Here is a 22,526-nt window from a genome sequence, read left to right on the forward strand (position 1 = left end):
GACAGCTGCCTTGTGGGCTCTGTCCCGAGATAAACCACGCACACCCCTGAACACACCCTTGCAAACATATAAGACAGCCTTCTTACAACCTGAGGAACATTTAACCAGAAATTTCACTTAGATTTTTGGCCAGCAAGTAGACACTCTGCAGATCCCCCTATGAAGATAAGCCCCAGACTGCATTGGGAGGACTCTCTACAGATGTGTGTGGTCATCTCAGAGAGTGGTGAAGCTGGTGGATGACTTCATATCCAGGGCATGTACTTGACTCTAGAGAAGAGCCATGGGTATAGTCAGATTTTTCTTTGGGCCGCCAACTCACACACATACAAAAAACAACAACCAAAACAAAAGAAAAACAATCCAGAGACTCTTTTAATTATGAAATCTTGGCCTATAGCTTAGGGCTTGTTCCTAACTAGCTCTTACAACTTAAATTAACCCATTTATATTAATCTATTTTCTATCATGTGGTGTTACTTTTCTTCCATCTTGTGCTTCCTGTTTCCTCTCCATGTCCCTGTACCCCACTCCTAGATTCCTTCTCCTACTTCTCTCTGCCCTGAAGTCCCAACTATCCTTCCTGCCTAGGTATTGGCCATTCAGCTTTTCATTATACCCATCATACAATACACCTTCACACAGTGTACAAATATCCCACAACACATGGGCATCCAAAGGTATGTTGTATACCAGGTGTGTGCCAACATTTTGGCATGGCCACAACATTGTCATCTACAAAGTTAAGTCTCAAAAACCACACAGTTGAGTTACAAAGACGAAATCACATGTGTGTCCCATAGTGCTCTGAGTAAGCTTAAGGTTTAGTTATCCTGAGACACAAGCCTACAGAGATGCATGTTGGACATGCCTAGAAAGAATTAGCTGAACCGTTTCTATGGCTCTATAAGATATAAGCATATCATCTGACCAGTGGCAAAACTGAGGTAGACAGATAACTACTTAAACACAACATTACATGGAAGGAAGGGTGTGACCACATGTGTTTGACATATGTGTGGTATGTCAACCACAGCTCTCCTTCCCCTGCATGGCTTCTCTGCTCAGCACTGACTGCCATGCAACACATTAGACATGTACTGATCGAGTTTGTGTATGGGTTTCTCTTTAGAATCCTTGGTACAGAGATTCGTGTTTCTTTTACACAAAGAACAGAACCTGGCTCAGAATGTACACCCAAGAGACAACTGAACTAGGCATGATATAATCCTAGCTACTCAGGAAGCAGAGGCAAGAGGATCTCAAGTTGGAGACCAGCCAGAGCTACAGGGTCAAGGCTGGCCTGGGAAACTTAAGGAGATGCTGTCTCAATTTTTTTTTTAATTTTAGAAAAGAACTGGGGTTGTGGCTCAGTGGAAGACTAATTGCCTAACATATATAAGGCCATAGCATATATAAGACTAGCAAACGTGGAACAAATGAAGGAAAGAAAGGGAAGGGACAGCGAGGGGGGAGATTGAGGTAAATACTGCCATGTATGTGTGCGTGAAAAAAAAGTCAAAGAGAAGTGTGTAATGGCTGGAGCTCATGGCCCCTGACCTGGATCTCCTACATCTTCACCCTAGGTTCCTGCCACCCTTTACAGAACTGTGTTTCTCTCCCATCCTTTTCCCCTGTCTGGACTCTACCCTTTTTACAAATGTCACCCTGCCACACAGTGACACATTATGGTATTGGCAGCTCCTCTGTTTTCTGTGCTGATCAAAGTGACCCAAGCTACAGGGCTGCCAGAACCACCTCTCCCCACAGAGTGCATAGGAGTCCATCCGGGCACAGGATTTGAAATAACTGCTTTCCTGTGAAAAGCACATGCCCACAGGTTTCTGAGGAAGTGAGAAAGGTGGACTCTGGGCAGAGAAAAAAGAGCAGCAAGGTGAGTGATGAGTGGGCCATTGGTGTAGAGGAAGGTGAGCAAGGCTTGATGCTTTGAACAGTTGTCTGGTGGGGAGAGGGGAGGAGGCAGCAAACAGACTGATCTGTGAGATCCTTCTCCAGGGTTAGAACAAAGACACCACTCCCATCATCAGGTGTCATGAGAGGAAGACAGGGAGACTCCAGCTTGTTGCAGGGTATTCTCTCTGATTTATGTCACATAAAATGTTGTCCAGAAGATGGACAGCCCAGAACCCCACTGAGAAAGGAGAGGAACTCAGACAAGGCTCAAGGAGAGATGGAGCTCAGGTTCTGGTGGTGTGGTGTCAGTGGAAACTCAGTGAGGTCAGAGCCTCTCACCAGAGCAGGCTGTAGGCAGAGGAAGGACCCTGATTCTCAGTTAGACCAGGTCTCAGCACTGACTCCAGCTGCTCCGTGTTCAGCTGGGCAGAGCACAGGACGCTAGTGGCATGGGCTAGACTGCTAGGCTTCCTGGTCCAGCTTTTGTAGTTACCAGATGGCCGAACCCAGGCAAGTGACTAAATCAGGACTCAGCTTCCTTGTGTAAAGAATCGCAGGTAATTTTATATCTTTGTTCTGAAATATTAACAGAGTTAACACAATGACCCAATCATGTACTTGTCATTCAAACACCTGGTCATGGGTTAAACTTGAGCACTGTGTGGCTGTTGTTAGGTCAGAGGACTGTGTTCCTTTGTTATATTCAGAGATGGCACAGCCTTTGGCACCTGCTCTCAGCAATGGGTCCTCGGTAAAGAGGGTCATGTCCTTTCTCCTCCCATTAGCCTTGGAGATGAAAGGCAACTTTAAGACAGGCCAAGGGTTGAGAGCACACAGAGCCTTTTAGCAACAGAACTGTGGTTTTATGAGGGCTGCAGGTAGCATCTGAAGTACACAATGGAAAGCTCTATAAGGACTCTGCCGAAGGATCATGGATCCTTTAGGAAAAGCTTTGCCTAGGGTCACAGAACCACTCTGCCTTTCCAGGAACTTGGCAGCCCAAGTCAAGTCCAGGAGAGTCACATGCAAGCTCTTGCTTCCCCCAAAGAAATGGAGTGAGAACTGTCAACCCAACACTCACTGGACTGAGCAGCTAAACGAATGGCGTATTCACCCCCACGGAGAAACTTCTCAGAGAATGCCTCCCAGGATGGGTAGAGAGGAGGAAGGCCAAGGTCTTCACTGGTCAGCTGGATTCCTTTGGCTACTAAAAAACTCTCTCCCACAGGGAATGAAGAACCATTGGAGGCGGAGACAATCTCTTCCGTTTCCTTAATGAACTTCAGGGCACTAAGTTTTATTTCCTCACAGGGGCCAGGACCTAGGGCAGTGAAAAGAATCACAGGTAGATTTAGTCACCAAGCCCAGCTCCCTCTGCTTTGTCTCCTCAGCCTCATTCGCTCAGCATTCACGGAGGAACCTGCAGGAGATTAGGGATACATGGCTCACACCATGCCAGGCTTGTGCTAAGTACATTCGCAGGATCTGATTGAATCTGGGTACTAATCTAAGAAGATGCTTGCTCCCAGGCATCCAAGTTTCATTTCTGTTGCTCTACTGTCCTCACCAAAGAACAATATAGAGAAGAAAGGATTTATTTGGCTCACAATTCTCGCCACAGACCATCACTGAGGAAAGTTGAAACAGAAACTCAACAGGAACACGAAGGTAGTCCTGATATTTCATGCAGCATTACCTCTGACCAAAGAACTTCTTTCAAAGCCATAGAAGTGCAACAGGAGCCATGGAGAGTTTTTCTTGGTTCCTGGCAAGTAACCTATGCTTAGCTAGCTTTTTAATATAGTTTAGTACCATCTACCTAAGAAATAGTATTGCCTATAGTGGGCTAGGCCCTACTAGATCAATTAACAAGCAAGAAAATACCCCCAAAGACATATCCATTGGCCAATATGAACTACACATTTCCTCAATTGATATTTTCTTCCAGTATAATTCCAGGTGGTGCCAAATTGACAATTAACCTGTATAAATGTAGACGAGAAACCGAGGCCTGCAGAAATCATATAACTTGAGCAAGTTCCTCACTGAACTGTTGGTTCAGAATTGCTAGAGAATCTTATCCTATGAACATTGATCTATCTGGACCACCTAGAAGGACAGCTATCAGAAGGTGGGTAGATGTGGCTGCTTGGGTGTACAGATATACAGACTTGAGAGTGAATGGAAATATAAGTGCTGCCACAGTTCCCAGAAGTGACCCGCTCCTACGGAGGCTTTCCCACCAGAGAGTCTTTTCAAAGAAAATATGAAATTGGCTCTCTACATGCGTTAACTCACATGTTGGGTTCTTGCCTGGCTCGTTCCGAGTCCCATCCAGTTCCTGACCAATCTCATCCACACACCAGCAGCTTCTGAGGTTGAGGTGTGCCAAAGGCATGCTGAAGTCTGTGTAGGGCCCTGGGTAGTGGCTGAGCTGGCCATTTAAGATCTGCCAAAAGACGTATGGATGCAGGAGAACATTCTCCCCGGGCTGAGTCGGGACTCCCTCCGGCACTAACTGTGGGACATCTTGAAGGGAAGGGTACTGTGCCAGCACGGGGAAGATGCTTTGCTGGCCAGCCTCATAGAGACTTTGAAGAAAGAGACTGAAGTTTCTGGAAGCGGCTCCTGTAGAGCTCACGATCTTCATCAGCGTTGTGGCTAGGGTCATTTCCTGACCATCACTGTTCTGTGTGGCCCATCGTTCATACCACTCAAAGATCTGCTCAGGGGGTCCGTCGCACTGCGCACGCCTCCACTGACCACTGGTACTGCACTGAGGGATGTAAACACTGGACGGGGAGGACAGCATGCTGAAGTTGGAGAGCAGGGCCTGCACCGCTCCAAGGAAAGCTCGTTCGGCTCGCAACTGGCAGACACTGGGACCTGGAGAAGAATGATATGGGTGGATATTTAATAAATCGAACAAACCAGAGGGATCAAGATTGTCCTAAGCTCATGAGTGACATCCAACCTGGTGGCTAGCCCACCTACTGATCTGACAGGAGCTACAGAAATGTGTATGACACGTCCTGTCGCGTGGGTGGTTATGTGCTTATGTGTGTATGCGTCTAAGCACATCGGTGAATATTATAGGTAAAGGGCTGATGTCAGGAGTCTTCCCCAATCACTCTCTGTCTTACTTTTGTATACACGATCTCTCACTGAACCTGAAGCTTTCTGATTTAGATAAACTGGCTGGCCAGTGAGCTCCAGTCCCAGGTCCACTTACTCCCACCTCCCCCCTGCCCACAGCACTGGGGATACAAATGTGCATTGCTCAGCATGATTTTAAGTGGATGCAAACTCAGACCCATATGCCTGTGCAGCAAGCACTTTATGGTTGAGCCATCTTCCCAGCTCATGGATGTGCACTTTCTTAATAACAAGCAAAAATCTCTACAAGCTCATTAGAATAACTAATATTGTCCAGGTCTAATTAGTCTATTGACTGAAGATTACTCCTTAGTCATGAGCAAACTCAGTTTCTGACAATGTATTAGGTTCTGGTCTAAATAGAGACTCAAGAATTTGTTGATTAAATATCCAACAGACTTACATTGCTTGGGTTCACCAATTGTACTTTGAGTACCAGGAATAGCCTGACCTTCAGCATCGACACAGTAACATTCTGAGTTGAAGCACTGGACAGGCAGGAAATAGCCCTCACTCGTACATGAAGGGACAAAGAAGCTGGAGCCAGCTGGCTGACTGTTTGCAAGGCTTTGCAGCTGAGCTCGCTGCTTCTCACACTCGGTGGGGCACCTCGGGCGTCCACCTCTGACTCTTGAGCCATCAAGTTCTTTGCCTCGGGAATCCACACACCAGCATTCTCCAGCATAGCACTGGATATCCTCATAGCTTCCTCTGGCAGTGCATGATGGGACAAAGAGCCTTCCAGGCGTCCGTCTGCAAGTCTGAGCACTGAACGCCATTTCCATCACATCTCCTAAGTCCCTCGCTACATCTTCAGGTACAGAAACAGCACGTTGCAAGAAGATAAGGAATTCTGGAAGCTCCAGGAGAGAAGCAAGGAATTTTAAGGCATTTTGGTTATCTTGTAGGTTGACTTTGAAGCCAAAGGTACCCACAACTGGTTTATTCATAGCAACTGTCTTGTCAGAGACACGGAGAGTGTCTGGGTTAGAATTAGAGTCCAATCCCACAGGGAGTAGTTTGGCTAGATCAGTTGCTCTGTCTCCAACTTGGAAGCCTGGGAGACCAAGCTGCTGGAAAAACTGACTGAAGTTAAATGTGCCTCTTGTACCAAGGGCTCCTGACAAGTTAAACTGGGCAGCATTCACCAAAAATGTCCCTCCGAAGAGGTTTTGCTGGAGCCGCTTAGGGTTGGTGGTGAACTGGAGGGCGAGTCCAGCCAGCTCTTGGGAGGGGAAAATTGCTCTGATGGCTTCTCTAAGTAGACTTCCTGATGCAGAAAGCTGTTGGTACTGCCCCACAGCCATGGAGTGGAGAAGCCCAGAGTCAACAAAGAGTTCCTTGATTGCAGGCAGGCAGGATGCGGCCAATGTGGTACCACTGTCAGGGACCTGCCTGTCCTCAGAAGACAACAGGTCCTGCTGGCTGATGTAGTCTGGGGTTCCAAAGTAGAGCCTAGACAAGGCTTGCTGCCTCTCTGAGGCACATGACTGATCTTCAGCTAAGTGAAACAATGAAGAACATAGTTATCAGAGCAAGTGGTCCCAAGAACCCTCCCTCCATCGTGCCCCCATGCCTCTGCTGGTGAGATACCAAAAGCTCATACTGCCTTGCAGACCATTTTCTTTTCTGTATCCACTTATGTCTTCCCTTCTCCCTCGAGGGGTCTCCATAGGGCTAATTTTGAGCATGACTATTCCTGTCTTCATAACCACTCAGACACCTCTCACCAGACAGATGGTTTTCTACAGCAAATCTATGAGATGCCAGCCATTTTCTGAAAACTTGGCCACACTTGCATTGGTCTGAATAATGTCCCCTGAAAACATTTTTTGTCTATATGGGGGTCCCTGACTGTGAATTAAAAGCACTTTTGGTAGCTGTAATTAAGTCATCTAGACTCGGGTGGGCTAGGAATCCAATGGCTGTTGTGCCTATAAGAAGAGACATGGGAAAGAGGCCATGTGAGGGTCAAGACCCACAGACTGGAGTGAGAGATGCAGTCGTGAAGCCAAGGAACACCAGAAATCACCAATTATCTGATTCTAAAGGGATATGGATAGCCCTGCCCACACCTTGGCTTCTGAGTTCCAGCATGAAAACTGTGAGGGGACAGATTTCCGCGGCTCAAGGCACCCACTTCATAGCTATTGATTCTGGCAGCCTTAGGAGCCCCGCTTGCTAACAAAGTCCTATTTGTGCTGCTAAGCTGCTGCTTCCTAGCTTTCTCTCGCTGGAATTCTCAATGGACTTTTAATGCCTCACCATATGCTCTTTCCTCCTGGGTGTGGCCTTCTCCAGTTTATAGTCTCTTTCAGAATGAGACCTCTACCAGCAATGCCAGCAGTGCTTCGTAGAAGTACCTTGTTGTACTGTGATATGTAATATTAAAAACACAGCATATTTCATTATCGTCTTATTTTCTATATTGTAGTACTGAAATGCTAACTGAACAAGCACACTTAATGCACATAGCCCTTGGGCTTTTGGATCTTCCTGTGAAATTACTAGTAAAGAAGGTGATTGACTCAGTCAATCCCATGCATAGCCAAGACAGTCTGCTAAAGTGCCCATGGGAGGGACAAACAGAACTCAGATGGCATCTGGCTCTGCTCACATAGGGGCACGTAAGCAAGCTCCATTCTCCTCCATAAATCCACACATCTCAGGGAACCTTCTAAACCACCACCCCACTCTCAACTTGCAGAAGTAATTCTTTCCTTGTGATTGACTCAGATGCCAAGAAGGAAGGCGGCCAATTTCCCATCGTCACCAGGCAACAAAAAAAGAACTGGAACACGTAGCTCATGTAGGGGTGTGTGTGTGTGTGTGTGTGTGTGTGTGTGCGCGCGCGCACAGGCACACATGTGTATATATGCATGCCTGCATGCCGGCAACCTACAAAACTGAGCAGATCCCTCGGTGAGGCCTCGGTGTCCTGTAACTGACGTCACAGGAGATTTGGAGGAAGTGTGTGCCTGGCTTCACTTCTCCTTCTACACTGAGAGCTCAACCCCTCCATACATGTGTTAAGTACTGCTACTAAAGACAGTGAGAAAGAGTGAAAGTCCAAGACCCACCGATGCATTCAACAGAGTTCCTGCTTTAACTTGGAAAGCTATGTTTCTTCATTTTCACCCGATGACTGCAGGGCCCAATATTTTCTAGGTTTTCATGCAACTGGGTGATGGTAATAAATAATTCCAAGGCGAGGCTTTAAACATTTCTCTTTTGTTGTTGTTTTTGTTTTTCAAGGCAGGGTTTCTCTGTGCAGCTTTAAGGCCTGTCCTGGAACTTGCTCTGTAGACCGGGCTGGCTTCGAACTCACAGAGTTCTGCCTGCCTCTCCTCTACTTCCCGAGTGCTGAGATAAAAGGTGTGTGTCACCACCACCTGGCCTAAACATTTGTTTTATGACATCTGTACACTCACCAAACAATACAAAGAATGTCTAAAGTGTCAAAGGAAGAACTTGAAAGACTTGATGGGACTTATTGAATTAACATTAATATCTAAGTAGAAGCCATGAGTCTTGAGTTCTTTCTTCCCTGTTTCACGGCTTAACCCCCCTTGGAAGGCCTTGTGATCCTGGATTTCTCCCCTCCGCAGTAGTCACACCGTGCCCATCCTTGGGGCCTTACTGAGATGCCCACAACAATACTAAGGTTTGCACCTGCCTGCCTTCTCCCTTGGCACACTGGGTAGAATAACATCCCTTCAAGATGCATCTTTCCTCTCAGAACCACAGAATGTGCTACTTTAGCAGAAATGTCACTTCAAGTGTCTTTGCCTGAGATGAGGGTGGCCTCTGCCAGAGCTGGGAGTCAAGAGAGGTTTCTAATGGAGCCTGTAGAAGAATAGACTCTGGTACCACCTACATTTCAAACTTTGAAAGCTACTGAGTGAGCTGTGATTGTTGTGAGGGACTTACAGTTTGTGTTACTTTGTGACAAGAGCCTTAAGAAGTCCTGACCTCACCTCTATCTTTCCTACGGACATTGAGGTGACTTTCTAATTGTCTGCCTTATCTTGGGTCCAGGGCTTCTTCCATCTGCTCCCCTAACACTGAAATTGAAAGGGAAACGAAATTTACGCCCTGGCAATGCTGAAGCATGCATGAGCAGCCTATATATGGCAGTTCTGTTAAATTTGTCCATACTGGGTTCCATGGTCTAAGTTGATGAGGATGACTGACTAGGTCTCTTCCTCAAGAGGCCACCAGATCTCATTACAGATGGCTGGGAACCACCATGGAGGTGCTGGGAGTTGAACTCAGGACCTTTGGAAGAGCAAGCAGCGCTCTTAACTCTTGGCTCCCCTAACAATGCTTAGGGGCATATATCACACACACACAGCCCACCAGACCTTCCCAAGATGAGCTCACACCGATCTCCCTTCCCTCCAGCGTGAAGCCCAAGCCTTGGTTAGGTGAAGGGCTGCAGAGTCTCGTTCCCTCCTGCCTTTCCTGGAGTCACAAAGTGTTCTCCATACTCCAACAGTGTCTCTCTGCAATCCTTGTAGATTGAGAACATATAGAAAGTGCCTTCGCTATGGACACTATGAGTGACTGTCCCTCGTCCATGAAGCCTTCCTCAGTGCCTTGAATCAGAATTATACTGCCCCTTGGTGCTCTGTCAGCTGCCTGTATACACTCCTCCCATGGCACATGAACACACAGTTCTCTTTTCTTTTTTGGTTACCTATGAGTCTCCTGGTGTGTTAGGTCCTATGACACGTAACTGTGTCTGACACAAGACAAAAAAACCACTGTAAGTTAATAGCAGCAGACTGACTTCAGTTACATACAGTTTGACACATCTCTGGGGGACATTGAGTTAGCAGTTGGTTAGTGAGCTCCTGAGAGACCGGTGCAAAGGAACAGTGATGGTAACCGGCTCCGAGCAGGGCAGAATGTTCACCCTGAGAGGAAACTTACCACAAGATGGTGGCCGCCCTTGCTGCTGAGTGCCAGGGATCTCTCTCCCCTGGGCATCCACACACCAACACAGCCCTCCTGTCTGGCACTGTACTGCTTGGTAGCCCCCGTTTCTCTGGCATCTCGGGATGTATGGTTGGCCAAAGCTGGTGGCAGCAAACCGCTCTACTTCACACTTGCTGGGGCCTAGAAGAGACCACACGACAACATGTATGAGTAAGGTCTGAGCCAGCATGGATGTTTGCTGCCCTCAAGTTCTATCTCTAAACTTTGGTTTAGATGGAAGGGACCCAAGGCCCAGTGGTTCCCCAGCAGAGGTGCATGGCTGGTACTAGCTAGTTACTTACATCGAAATCTGCCAGAGATGAGTAATTGAATGGCCAGAAAGCGTCTCTGCAATATCCGGTACATGGTGCTCTGAGTGAAAGTGGAAGCTCGGTCTAGGCCAGCAAAAATGGTGTCGTAAATTTCATCCAGTAACAGCTCCAAACCTGAGCAAATTCAGACAGCATTTCAGGGATGGGTCCTTGGGAAAGCAAGCTCGAATCTGACTGAGCTGACCAATGTCAAACGGTCAGAGTCTACACCAGCAGCGCTATGCAGTGGGTCCGGGCATGTCCATCCTTTAGACTGTAAGTTCTCATTACCTACAAAGTGCACCCTCCAAAACCAGACCCCAGAGTGGCGAAATAACAATGAAAATAGCGGCAGCATTTTGAGTATGTTTGTGATTTCCATAGGGCCACATCTGTAGTTATCCTTGCCCAAACAAGCCTGATGCAGCCCCTGGGCCGTAGGTTGGACATACCTGGAATAATACTCTAAGAGTTCACAAAGTCAGGACTGCTGTGTGCAGCTGTGCAGGTGTTTGACAGTGCAGAGGACAGTGCAGAGGGAATGAGGCTGATAACCTGCCCTGTCCTCCACTTGCCACACAGCGAGGTGGGCACCTCTTTCAGCCCGCAGTGACACCCATATGAGCAGGCAGAAGCTTCGGCAGAGTACCACAGATGAAAGCTGGCTAAGGCCATGTCCTCTTCCGTACCCATAGCAACCTTCCAAGGATGCGGAAAGACAGTGCTATTTCTGCCTTGTGCACTAGAGTCCAAGAATTACAATTGATCCCTTCCCATTGCCAGAAGTGTAACTGGTTACCTGTCTCGGCCAGCTCCCGCCCCTGGCTGTCGGAACAGTAACAGTACCCAGACACTTCAGGGAACCTGCTCCGGAAGGAACTGAATGTCACAAACGCATCTGGAAACCTGACAGACAGGAAGAGGTATGGTCACTGTTTCATAAAAGACAAAGTCATCCTCAGTCCAAATCAATGTGGCGGAGTCCTCTGCGAGGAGACTGTGTCTGTGGCTCTTTCCTAAAGTGGCTTAAGTTAGCCAGAGCAAGGTTAGACTATGCTTCGCTATCACCTACCAATGAACTCTTTTCCTTAAGGGTGGCGTTTAGCCAATTTGTGTTCACACACGTCTTGGAGGGCCAGAAAGAAGACAAGTCAGTCACGAGCAAGCACTACATCAGCTTCCCCAGGAGAATAACTGCCAAGTCCAAAGGCTGGGTTCCCATCACAGGTATATGACAGGCTGCAGATGGTCTTGTTTTCTGAAAGCAACTGCTTCCAGGACTTTTTACAATTTCCAAGAGCTTGCAGAGAAGAATCTGGATTCTATTACAGGAGATCTATAAGCAGGTTATGTTTCTGTACTATCATTAAACTCCACAAAATCTAAATGACTTCACTATTTCCTTCTGTCAGCTGAAGAAATGCTTGTCTTAACCAGGCCCTAGCTGGTAAATGCTCCACAGAGCCCATGTGCTGGGTCCCCATCTTTGCATGCGGGGAGACTGAGAAGTCCCTCCCCTAGGCAATGACAGAGTCAGAAAAGAATTTTTCTTTACACAATAGCAGGACTTTGTGTGTGTGTGTCCTATATAACGAGTATGTTACATTCAAGTGAGTGTTTCTACCTATGTCTGAAAATATAGCCTAGTAAATCATTCTTTGTAAAAATAAAACAGGTCTATTACTACATAGCACCCTCTAGCAAAATACTAAAAGCTACCTGCATGTCAAAGGGTGGAGAAATGAAGTGAATTATAGAAACCCCCAAACTGGATAAAATACTGCAGATGAGGGTGATACTTATACACTAGCAAAAAGGGAACGTCACCCAAAAGGGACAGGTGTAAGACAACAATGATACATAATAAGTTCGTTACCACAGAAAGCCAACTCTGAAAGGCAATATAGGGGAAGCATGAGACACAAGCATTAGTAACTCGAGTGGACATTCTGAGCATTCTACCAGCTGGCTCCTTAGCTGAGGTAACTCTCGAGTCCACAGGCTAAGTTTGCTTTACAAACACACAAAAGTGCTATCGAATCACATATTGGTGATCATACCCCTTGTCTATTATTGTGGGTTTGTGGGTTATGTGGAAAACGATGCTCTCATAAGTGGGGTGCAAAAGTAGAAATGAAAATCTCTCTTTGTCTTGTTTCTACAGAGAGAGGAGACAGAATTTTTAAAAGTCCATTCACTGGAAACTGGTACAATTTGGTTGTAAAAGAGGCAATGATAGTAAAATAGTTACTTCTATTTGTTGAGCTGCAAAAGACAAATGACAGCATCTCTGAGTTTATGCTCAGACTGGGCCAACCCAGACTTAAAGGGATAACAAAGGAAGCCCCGTGGAATGTGGGTGACTGGTCGCCATTCCTCTGGCTCCCTTGCAACACTCTCTCCGCACCCTCAGGTTCCCTAAACATTCCCTTGGGCAGGCCTCCAGAAACCTAACCTGCAACTAATAGGCTAATAAATTAACAATGCACTGACTCTCTTCTGCACTGGAGCAGGTAGTCCTTAGGAGAGGGTCATGCACAGCTTAGCAAGGAACCCAAGTCAAATTGAGCACCACAGGTGGCCTTGAAGGTGGCACTTGATCTGTCTGTGAGGAGTTCCTCCTAGCCTTCCATCTTCCACCTACAATAATGCTTTAGGGTATGTTAAGGTGCTCATGACTCTTTCCACAGGACAATGTGCTAGGACACTTGAGGCGAGGCTTCCTGCTGAGCAGCCAGGGTAAGTACTGTAATTAATAATAAGCGATGATAAAAGAATTTTAACACAAACCACTAAAACCTTGACAATGGGGCCAGCCATGCTTCAAGCTCTGCAGGGCTTCCCCTGCAGTTTGGAGCAAGACCGAGTCCTGCAGCTGTGACTGAGCTGTGGTCATAAAGACGATGGAGCAGCAAGAAGAACCGGCAGAGCTACTTCCAGTCGCGGACGTGGCTCCTAAGTTTCTGGCCCAATTACTACAACAAGAAATAGCTCTTCCCCAGGGGAAAAACGGACCTACGATAGCCAAGTTCAAGCCCAAGTCCTAGCACAGATCATTAAGACCTCACGGGGCTTTAGAAAACAAGCTGCCCCCAGGTCTCAGGATTCTAAATCCCCTGGCATCAAGTCAATTGTTTATACCACTTCTGCAAGGACATCTCCTCAGATTGACTTTCACAAGGCCAGATTGTGGCTTTTCCCTACCCAAACACATCTTCAGCCATCTGCTCAGAATGGAGTCATCTCTCGTTCCTCTCCCTTTCCTCCAGATGTTTCTTCCCCACATTCCAAAGTTCTGTGAGGTAAATATGTCTCATACAGCTCCATCTCCCTAGCATGCCCCCCCTCCCATCTCCTCTTCTAGATGGAACAACCTTCCTCTTTCTCTGAACCGAACCTGGAACTTGGGATGGACCCCCAGTACCCATTCTGCTCCAGGTTTTTTAAAGTCTGGAATCTTTACATCATGCCCTTTAAACTCGAATCCTCACTTCACTCTCTGACCCTGCTGCTTAAGGCAATATCAAGGACACACAGTAAAACAAAATTGACCATTGCTTATCTGAAACCCAACTACAACTGGTTGTCCAGTATTATATCTGTCAACCCCAGCTGAGCCTATTCCATGTGGATTCCACAGTTCCTTCCATTGGCCCAAAGGAGTCACTGGGTCTGGGGCAGCCAGATTTACGAAGTAACAGAAGATTCTTGATTACCCCTGGGCTTTCATTAATCAACTATTCCCATGACCTTGCCAGGCCAGAATTTTCTCAAAGATATACTTACTCACAAAAAAAGTGAAAAGAATCCCATTTCAGAATTGAATGGTTTTGTTTGCGTTAACAATGAATACTTGATTCTCAACTTTTCTGTATAACTATACTGCCCTCTTGTGGCAGTAGCTGTGAACTGAGACCCAGTCTCAAACTGTCCCTGCTAATGTCTTTGATCCATCTGCCTACTGTCTAAATTGGGACTGTAGACCTATTGTAGGCAAGACACTCTGCCATCTGCTGTGGGGGAAGAGAAACAAGTCGCGTAAATACAGACAAGTGAACTAGTTTCTGTACATCTTTAAAGCTTACTATGGTTTTTAGTGATGCCTTCCAGGTTTCTTGGCTATATGCCGGAGACCACACTCTCTAGTTATGTCTGCGTTAAAGCTGAAATCTAGAAAATTCCTTTGGATGCTATTAGCATTCAGTTGGGCATGAACCGATGATGCTTGTGCAGACTAGATGAGCATTCGGAGAGCTGGGCTGCCTAATGGTTCTCTGCTCCCAGTTAAGCAAATCATTAGCGGCTAGGGTAAGAACCTGAGCTCCATTTTCTGAAACTGGGTGGTAAACAAGAATCCCCTGAAGATGAGCAAGTTGGGCTAATGCGCATTCTCAGAGCAGAGCCCAGGCTCGCATTTCCGGGCTGAGAACACAGAGGAGGCTCTGGGAAGGTAAATGACCAGGTCACCTTGCAAAGTAATGCAGACGAAGATTGCAGGTGGCAGAGACAAAGGCTACAGGGCCGGGGTGGATAGTACAGGAAGCAGACAGAGCTGCCATGAGTGAGGTGGCCAAGCTCTGAAGGACCCAGCACACAGAAGGTTTGGTACAACACTTACAATTCAAGGCTAGTTTCTTGACCACATAAACAAATGCACAACAACCTCCTAAAACCATCCTATGAGTGTGGTGTTGCAAGTTGAGTGTATGAAATTGCTGATTCTGAATTTTGTGGAAACCTTGGAGGATGTGATCTAATGAAAATTCCAAGTTTCTCGAGAGTCATGCAACTCAGATCAAGTTTGTCCATGGGACCTGCACTTGGGGCTTGGACTGTGACCCGTCTGGCACAACACGTGGGAACGTTCTCTCTCACATGGAAACTGGTCCTTCTGGAAGGCAGCCACGTGGAGGCTCAGGTTCTCTCCCAGAATCCACAGTCGCGTTCCCACGAGCTGCTGCTTTCTTTCTCTGCATTCAGAAAGGCCTGATTGCATCTGAAGCCTACACAGCCCTACACAATCATTGGGTGATCTAGAGTAGCCAGATGCTGCCTGGATATTTGGGTCAGAGTGTATATGGTACTTCTCACTTTATATTTATTATTTTTAAAAACAAAAGTCCTTTACAAGTGCACACATATGCAGAACTTACACAAATGTATGTGTGTATTGTATCCATGCTTTTTAATGGGCTCTTTTTCCCTTTGATGAGGGATCACCTTTCTGACCACCCTTCTACTGCTGTCCTCATCTTCAAAAGGCCTTCAACAACGATGTGGTCCTTAAGATTACCCTCTGCTCCTGGTTCTATCCAGACCTGGCATAGTCTTTTGATCACAGGATCATATAAATCCTGCACTTACACTACCCATCTTGAATTGTACTAGCCTAACATGCTTCAGAACCCTGCTCAGGTCAGCGTCTCCAGCTCTGATGCCTTCTTCTAAGCAGCTGTACAGATGTTTGTGGTATATTACCTTTAGTCAGCCACTCTCCCTGTCTGATGAGCCGTCAACCCCCCTTCCCCCCCTCCCCCCAGTTCTCTGTTAGGATGGAGAACAATGGGACAAACACCCTGATGTGGAGGTCTTCACAGAGCTGGTGTTTTCATTTGTATGATGGGCTAGTGGGGCAGAGAGCACAAGTATGTGGTTGTTTGAATAAGAAATGGCCCCCATAGGCTAACAGATTTGATCACAGCAAGTGGCATTGTTGAAAGGATTAGGAGGTGTGGCAATGTTTGAGGAAGTGTGTCACTGGTGGTGGGCTTTGAGGGTTCAAAGGTCTATACTAAGCCCAGAGACTCTATCTATCTATCTATCTATCTATCTATCTATCTATCTATCTATCTATCTATCTATCTATCTATCTATCTCAATCTCTCTTGTTCTCTCTGCCTACACATCAGGACGCAGCTCTCAGCTACTGCTCCAGCATCTGCCTGCATGCCTCTATTCTAATCACTGTGATGACAGTGGACCAAACCTCTGAAACTGTAAGCAAGTCCTCAGTTAAATGCTTTGTTTTAAATGAGTTGCCACGGTCATGGTGTCTCTTCACAGTAATGGAGCAGTGGCTAAGATAATGCAATTGTAATTACAGTAACTACTCCCAGCTGGCTTTGTTAATGGGGCTAGGGACAGGATGAACTTGCCTGTCCATGACAAATGAGGGTGAGACATCTCTTAATTCTCCACTAGGCTGCACGAAACACACAACACTCCCACATCCTGATACATACATGAACTTGAAGAGCCAAGGGTTCCCTAAGGGTTTCCCCCAACAAGGGGACAATGGACCCCCCTTACCTGTTGTAGCTGTGGATCAGATCGAAGATCATCATATCTGTGGTGTTGACAAACTTGCACTGGACAGGCATGAACTCCCCATCTGCAGAGCACTGCGGGGGCGACTTGTCTCCTACCCCATGCAGGAGACGACGGTTGCGTATCTCACAGCTCCTTGGACCTAAACATTTCCATGCGAAGCTGTTTAGTTCTTATGGATGGGTAGGCGCGTTTGTGTCTGCAGTCAAGGTGGGTACTTATGCTACCCATGTGAGCCCTGGTAACCCACCAGTGCCTGAACTAGTCTACCAAAGGCTCACAAGCGTTTGCTAAAACCCTGCTTGGGCTTGTAGCTGTCTACAGTCATACAGCTACCTGCGTAACACTTTTCCTCTCCCTCGAGGGATAGACAGACATGTGTTGTCAGGCATGTGATTTGTGGGGTCCTGGTGCCCATGATGACAATGACACTTACACCGCGTTGGTCTCCCCGGCTGCCGGGTGCCGTACACCTCCATACCCTCCGTGTCTACACACCAGCACTGCACCTGCCACAGGTCACACTGCACCGGCGCGTAGTCCCCCGCATCCTGGCACTGAGGGAGGTACAGGGCACTTGTGCTGTTGATGTAGCTGCTCAGCAGGACCTGCTGCCGGTGTAGCTGGCAGAAGGACAGACCTGAGGACACAAAGACAAACATCAGAGGAGAGCTTTGGGGAGCACACAGGATCGAGCCCAGGAGGACCCTGCCTCCCTGAGGGACTCAGCCAGACATTCAGAAGGCTCTGTCATTTGGGGAACTGAGATAGAATGGGATGGCTCTCGCTAGCACCTTGGCACTGGAGAGGAGTTTCTGGGAGGGTGGACAGAGCATGTGAATTCGAATCTCTGTGCGGGCTGCCTGTGTTGCCTGGGAAGCTGCTTCTTTAGCCTGCATTTCTCTCCGTCTCTACAAGCAAGCAGACAGCTGCCTCGCCTTGAATCTGGGAGGAAATGTCCTTTCGTATTTGCTCCTATGGGATAGCTACCATACACAGGGCTCATCACGTTGCAAATCCACACATGAGGAAAGGAGGTTCCTCCTTCACTTTGTGGATTGGGGATGGGTATGTGTCCATCAGAGAGGATGAGTGGCTTTGTCTAAAGTGATGATGCCAGAGAGTATGAAACGGCCATCAAGGTTCCCAAGCCAGCCATGCTGGCCCCATCAAACCAAAGACCCAGATAGAGCTATCATCTACCCACTGAAAAAGGCTTTCCCTTTTAAGCCCTGCTTTCACCATTGGACCAAATATTGCCGAGCTCTGACCTGGCTTCAGAACCCTTCGATGTCTACTGGCCATAATTGACTCAGTGCTGGGCACAGTGGCTGGCCCATGGGAAGTCCTTCTTGAGCATCTCATGATTTTCACAGTGGTCTTTGAGAAACTGGACCTTCTGCATATTCAACGGTGAGGAGCCAGCAGCCCTTAGGGAAACTTGCCCAGTTCATTCACCTAAGCCCAGTTCTTGTCCTTAGATGTGAGGTATCACTGTGTAAGGGTCTCTTACCACGAGGTACCCCTTTGTTACTTACAAGCTGTCGGCCTCCCCAGCTGTCTGCTGCCAGGTACCTCCCTGCCATCAACATCCACACACCAACAGGATTGGCCATCATTTTGGCACTGGACTGTCCTGAAGAGAGACATACGATGTGACACCCACATGGACTTCTGAAGCCACAGTCTGGCTCCAGCTCAGGGAGACCAGGGGCTAGCAAGACACATGGAGGAGCCAAAGTTGTGATCAGACAAGGCCACGGAGTGAGTCCCTAGGACAAGGGGGGCTACACTGAGAGCTTCAGGGTGGCCTGGGGTAGCAGGTGGCTGGGCGGAGAGAAGCGTATACGGAGATCTTCCTGGGGACAAAGTGGGCCTTAAACTCCAGTGACAACAAGAAGAAACACTTGGAGAGAAATATACACAAGGCTGGCAAAGAGAGAGGCACACCCCTTAACTCCTCCCTCACAACCCTGAAATTCCCAGAGGTCCTGGAGAGATAGCCTGCAGTTTTTACCTATGACTTGGGTGGAGAGGGGTAGACAGGGCGAGGAAGCTTGAGTAAAGAAGCAGAGGTGGAATTTCACAGCTAGAGATGAGGCCTCTTCATGTGACTGACTGTGCAGCAGGGGGGAAGAAGGATTCTTGTTCCATAGGGGAGAGGAATTTAAACCATAACCTGACTCTATATGGAGGGAGACAATCCCAGGACCCAGGATATGTCAGGGCACCTGCAAAAGCCCCTTCTAAAGCAGAGCTCCCTGGGGCGAGCTATGAAAACAGGAAAGGCCAAGTTAACAGGCAGTTCCTGCTTTGCCCATCAGGGAACTAGGGGTTAGGAGCCTAGGAATACTCTTACCTCTGTTTGAGCTTTGCTAAGAGGCCTTACACATTATGCTGTAAAACTGTAAAGATAAATTCAGCAGGAATTGAGGGTCTGTCAGGGATCTCTCCTGCAGACTATCTGTACATGAGCACAGAGAAAGAACCCCTCCAAATGACAGAATAGCCCGGGATCTCTGAGGAACTGGGTGGACACAGTTGGGAATCACAGGGACAAGCTGGGAGGGTTCTTTAGAACATCTGAGGTTTCTGTAGTTCCTACTAAAGCCAGTCTTACTGGAAGCTTCCATCTTCGGAGCACTGTGGAACATATTCGGCCTGCTTCAGGAAGGCCTGTTCCCTCTGCTGCTCACAGGGCCGGAGTGGCTGTGAATCCACCTGGTACTCTGTGTGAAGGGAAGGGACACATGAGAGGTGGGCAGGCCTGGCCCCAGGCATCACACAGACAGTCCTTCAGATACAGAGCCATGGCCTTTACTTTCCTGCTCTAACTGAATGTTGGCTGCCATAATGCCATCCCCGTTTTAAGATTAGTTCATTAAATCAGGGGTGCTCTCCTGGGAGATGATGAGAATGTCTCCACTCTACCAGGGGCATCAAGCTGCAGGCATCAGTGAGAGTATACCTTTCCAAAGCGATTCCTGAATTGACTTTGAGGGTCCTTATGTGTCTAAGCCCCTTATGCGGCTTAGGATACAACACCATAAGGAAGTTGGTTTAGCCCTCACCCAGTCATGCTTGAGGGTAGCACCTTCCGGGCTTACACTGCGCACATCTCTTATTCTTCACTAAGGACCCACACGATGTTCTGATCTCACTCAGGAATCACAGCCCATCTCAGGAGGTCCGTGCATGTTCTTCGCATCGCCTCCACATCCCGTGTGTGTGTGTGTGTGTGTGTGTGTGTGTGTGTGTGTGTGTCTGTCTGTCTGTCTGTCTGTCTGTCTGGATCTGAATGATGTACACATTTGTATGTGTGCATTTGTGTGATTTGCGTGGAGGTCAGAAGTCCCATTGAGTGTCTTCCTTATAACTTCTCTGTGTTTTACAGCAGGCTCTCTCACTGCACCTAGAGCCCACTGATCGGCTAAACGGACTGGCTAGGGAGCTCCTGGGATCCGCTTGTCTCTGCCTCTTCTAGGCCTGGGGTTTCAGTTATGCATTTCAGGACCTGGCTTCTGTGTGGAGTCTAGGGATCCACACTAAGGAGCTCATAAACACACACCAAGGAGATGACCTGCTGAATTATCTTCTTGGCCTTCCTCTGTCTGACTTTTACCATAGAAATGGAAACTAGGCAGTCTGTGCACAGTTTAACAGATAAGTGTCTGAGCCCAGTACAGAACTCAGGTCTATCTTAAGCCACAGGGTGATCTACCAAGTTTGTTGCCTGACATAATCTTCTCAAATGTTGGTATGGCTGGAATATTCTTTGGAGTGTCCAAATAAATATTAAAGCATTTGCAAATGCCAAAAAATGAGATAAGTGTGAGATGAGGGAAGCTATGATAGCATCATTTTTTTTTTATCACTACTCTACCAGTTTCTAACTCTGGGATCGAATACCATACAGCTCACCTTTCTGAACCTCTTTTCATCTAGACAGAAAAGAGCAAATATCTAGCCTCTGCATCTGTGAGACCAGATGTGCCCAGGGGCCCTCCCAGAGCCTGGCTGAGCCCCATGCCTCAAAACTCACTCTCAAACCCATGGCTTTGTCCTTAGAACTTACCAAAGATGTTGGCTTCTACTAGGCAGACTGAACTCAGCAAAGCAAAGACCCACAGGACCAGGGCCATCTTTCTGCCCACTCTTGGGGCAAAGGGCTAGGAGCAATGTCCTGCCTCAGTGCCCTCATCGGGGAAACTTTATAGCACAGAGGCAAGCACTGCTCTTAAGTTCAAGGACACTTGACTGGGCAGCACACACCTTGTTTTCTCTGCCAGTCACGGGAACTCCCTCTACCTGAGTCTGCTTCCCCTAAGGATACTCAAGTAGTCAGTAGGGTGACCACTCCAGGTTTGGGGGACAAGAAATGGGAGGGTGACACTAAAATCACTCTTTGTGGGCCAATGCCAAGTTCTGTACCCTTGGGGGTGACAGGGTTGGATTGTACCACTGAGAAGGCTAAAATATCTCCTCCTCCTCCTGACTCCCTCATTCCCTCCCTCCCTCCTTCCTCCCTCTCTCTATTCCTTCCTTCCTTCCCTCTTTCCTTCCTTCCTTCTATCCTTTCTTCCATCCTCCAGTATTGCTTTAGAGCCAAACATTCATAGAAACAATTTTAGAAAACGAAGCCATTGGCAGAAAACAGGAAAATTCTGCCCTCCTTAATGTTGAATGCGAGAGCTGTACTGAAGGAAGCCAAGGCTGTATCACATACTCTCACAAGCATGAGCACACATGCCTATGCATGCACCTCTCTTTAGTCCTTCCGTAACTTGTCTGGGTCTAAACCAGCCAAGGCAGCAGAGGCAGAAATGGGACTCTTCCACACATAAGGCCCACGTGTCCTTGCAGTTTCTCTCAGTATTAACTTGCCCCTTCCCCAGCTGCCCCTGCATAGCCTATGAAAACAAGCCTTATTCCTGAGCCTCAAGCTCCTTCTTAGAAACAAAGTTGAGCAGATGGTGGCCATGCATACCTACTTGTCTGCAGGGTCTCTTTAAAAGAACAAATAAAGAATTGAGGAGTATGGCTCATCCATGCTATTAACATTGTTGTCATTATTTTCTCAATGTGCGAAGGGCATCACTGTGCCAGACATCATTATGCTATTGTGTAATGGCCAAACACACAGGACAGCCCAACAAGGCAGATGGCAGAGGGCAGTGAATGACCTCTTACCAGAGGGCTGGAGGAGGAGGAGCTTGTCAGAATCTGAAGAACAGTGTCTGTAGCAACAGAAAGGAGAGCTGGGGGCAAGAGGACATGCTTCCACTGGGCAGAAACCAAGGGCAAACTCTCTGTACCAAATGTAAGGCAAGGAGGGAGGCTGCAGAGACCAGGCAGGTTAGTTATGGCTTAGTCTTAGAAGTAAGTACATACAGATGGTGGCTGTGTTAGCTGTCTCGGGCTGCCATCACAGAGAATCATGGAAGCCTACACAGTGGGCATGCCTCTTTTCGGACTTCTGGGGGCTGGAAGACTGAGAGGAAGGTGCCATGGTTAGTTTCTGAGGCTCCTCTCTGTGGTTTATGGGTCACTGGCCAATCTCTTCATGTGGTATTTTCCCTCGATATGCCTGGGTCCTAATCTCTCCTGAAGATACCAGTCACTTTAGGCTGGGGACTACCTTTAAGAGCCTTATTTTAATTTAGTTACTGTGTCAAGATCCTGTCTCCAAATATAACTGTACTGAGCTGCAGAAATTCATACACAAAAAAATAGGAATTTAGAGTTGGGATGCACAAATCATCTCCAAACACCTAAATATGTTTCATTTGTGATACAAACTGAGTGTGGGGGGGTTAAGACAGGTAAGAAACCCTGCCC

General features: G+C 47.5%; 1 protein-coding gene across 2 annotated transcripts in view; it reads right to left on the reverse strand.

Moving 5' to 3' along the window:
- The window catches only part of Tg (thyroglobulin), a 171,522-nt gene extending 150,692 nt beyond the window's left edge, over nt 1-20,830 (reverse strand). For both annotated transcript variants that reach the window (XM_005354537.2, XM_005354538.1), the window contains exons 1-11: nt 20,764-20,830; nt 19,309-19,417; nt 18,227-18,324; nt 17,125-17,328; nt 16,671-16,830; nt 11,161-11,267; nt 10,353-10,496; nt 10,006-10,191; nt 5,474-6,571; nt 4,213-4,800; nt 2,996-3,235 (exon numbers count right to left, since the gene is read on the reverse strand). In XM_005354537.2, the coding sequence (XP_005354594.1) occupies nt 2,996-3,235; nt 4,213-4,800; nt 5,474-6,571; nt 10,006-10,191; nt 10,353-10,496; nt 11,161-11,267; nt 16,671-16,830; nt 17,125-17,328; nt 18,227-18,324; nt 19,309-19,417; nt 20,764-20,830 (3,001 nt within the window). The remainder of the gene's footprint in view (nt 1-2,995; nt 3,236-4,212; nt 4,801-5,473; nt 6,572-10,005; nt 10,192-10,352; nt 10,497-11,160; nt 11,268-16,670; nt 16,831-17,124; nt 17,329-18,226; nt 18,325-19,308; nt 19,418-20,763) is intronic.
- Between the last annotated feature and the right edge of the window lie 1,696 nt (nt 20,831-22,526).

This window comes from Microtus ochrogaster, chromosome 15 (assembly GCF_000317375.1).
Source record: "Microtus ochrogaster isolate Prairie Vole_2 chromosome 15, MicOch1.0, whole genome shotgun sequence".
NCBI lineage: Eukaryota > Metazoa > Chordata > Mammalia > Rodentia > Cricetidae > Microtus > Microtus ochrogaster.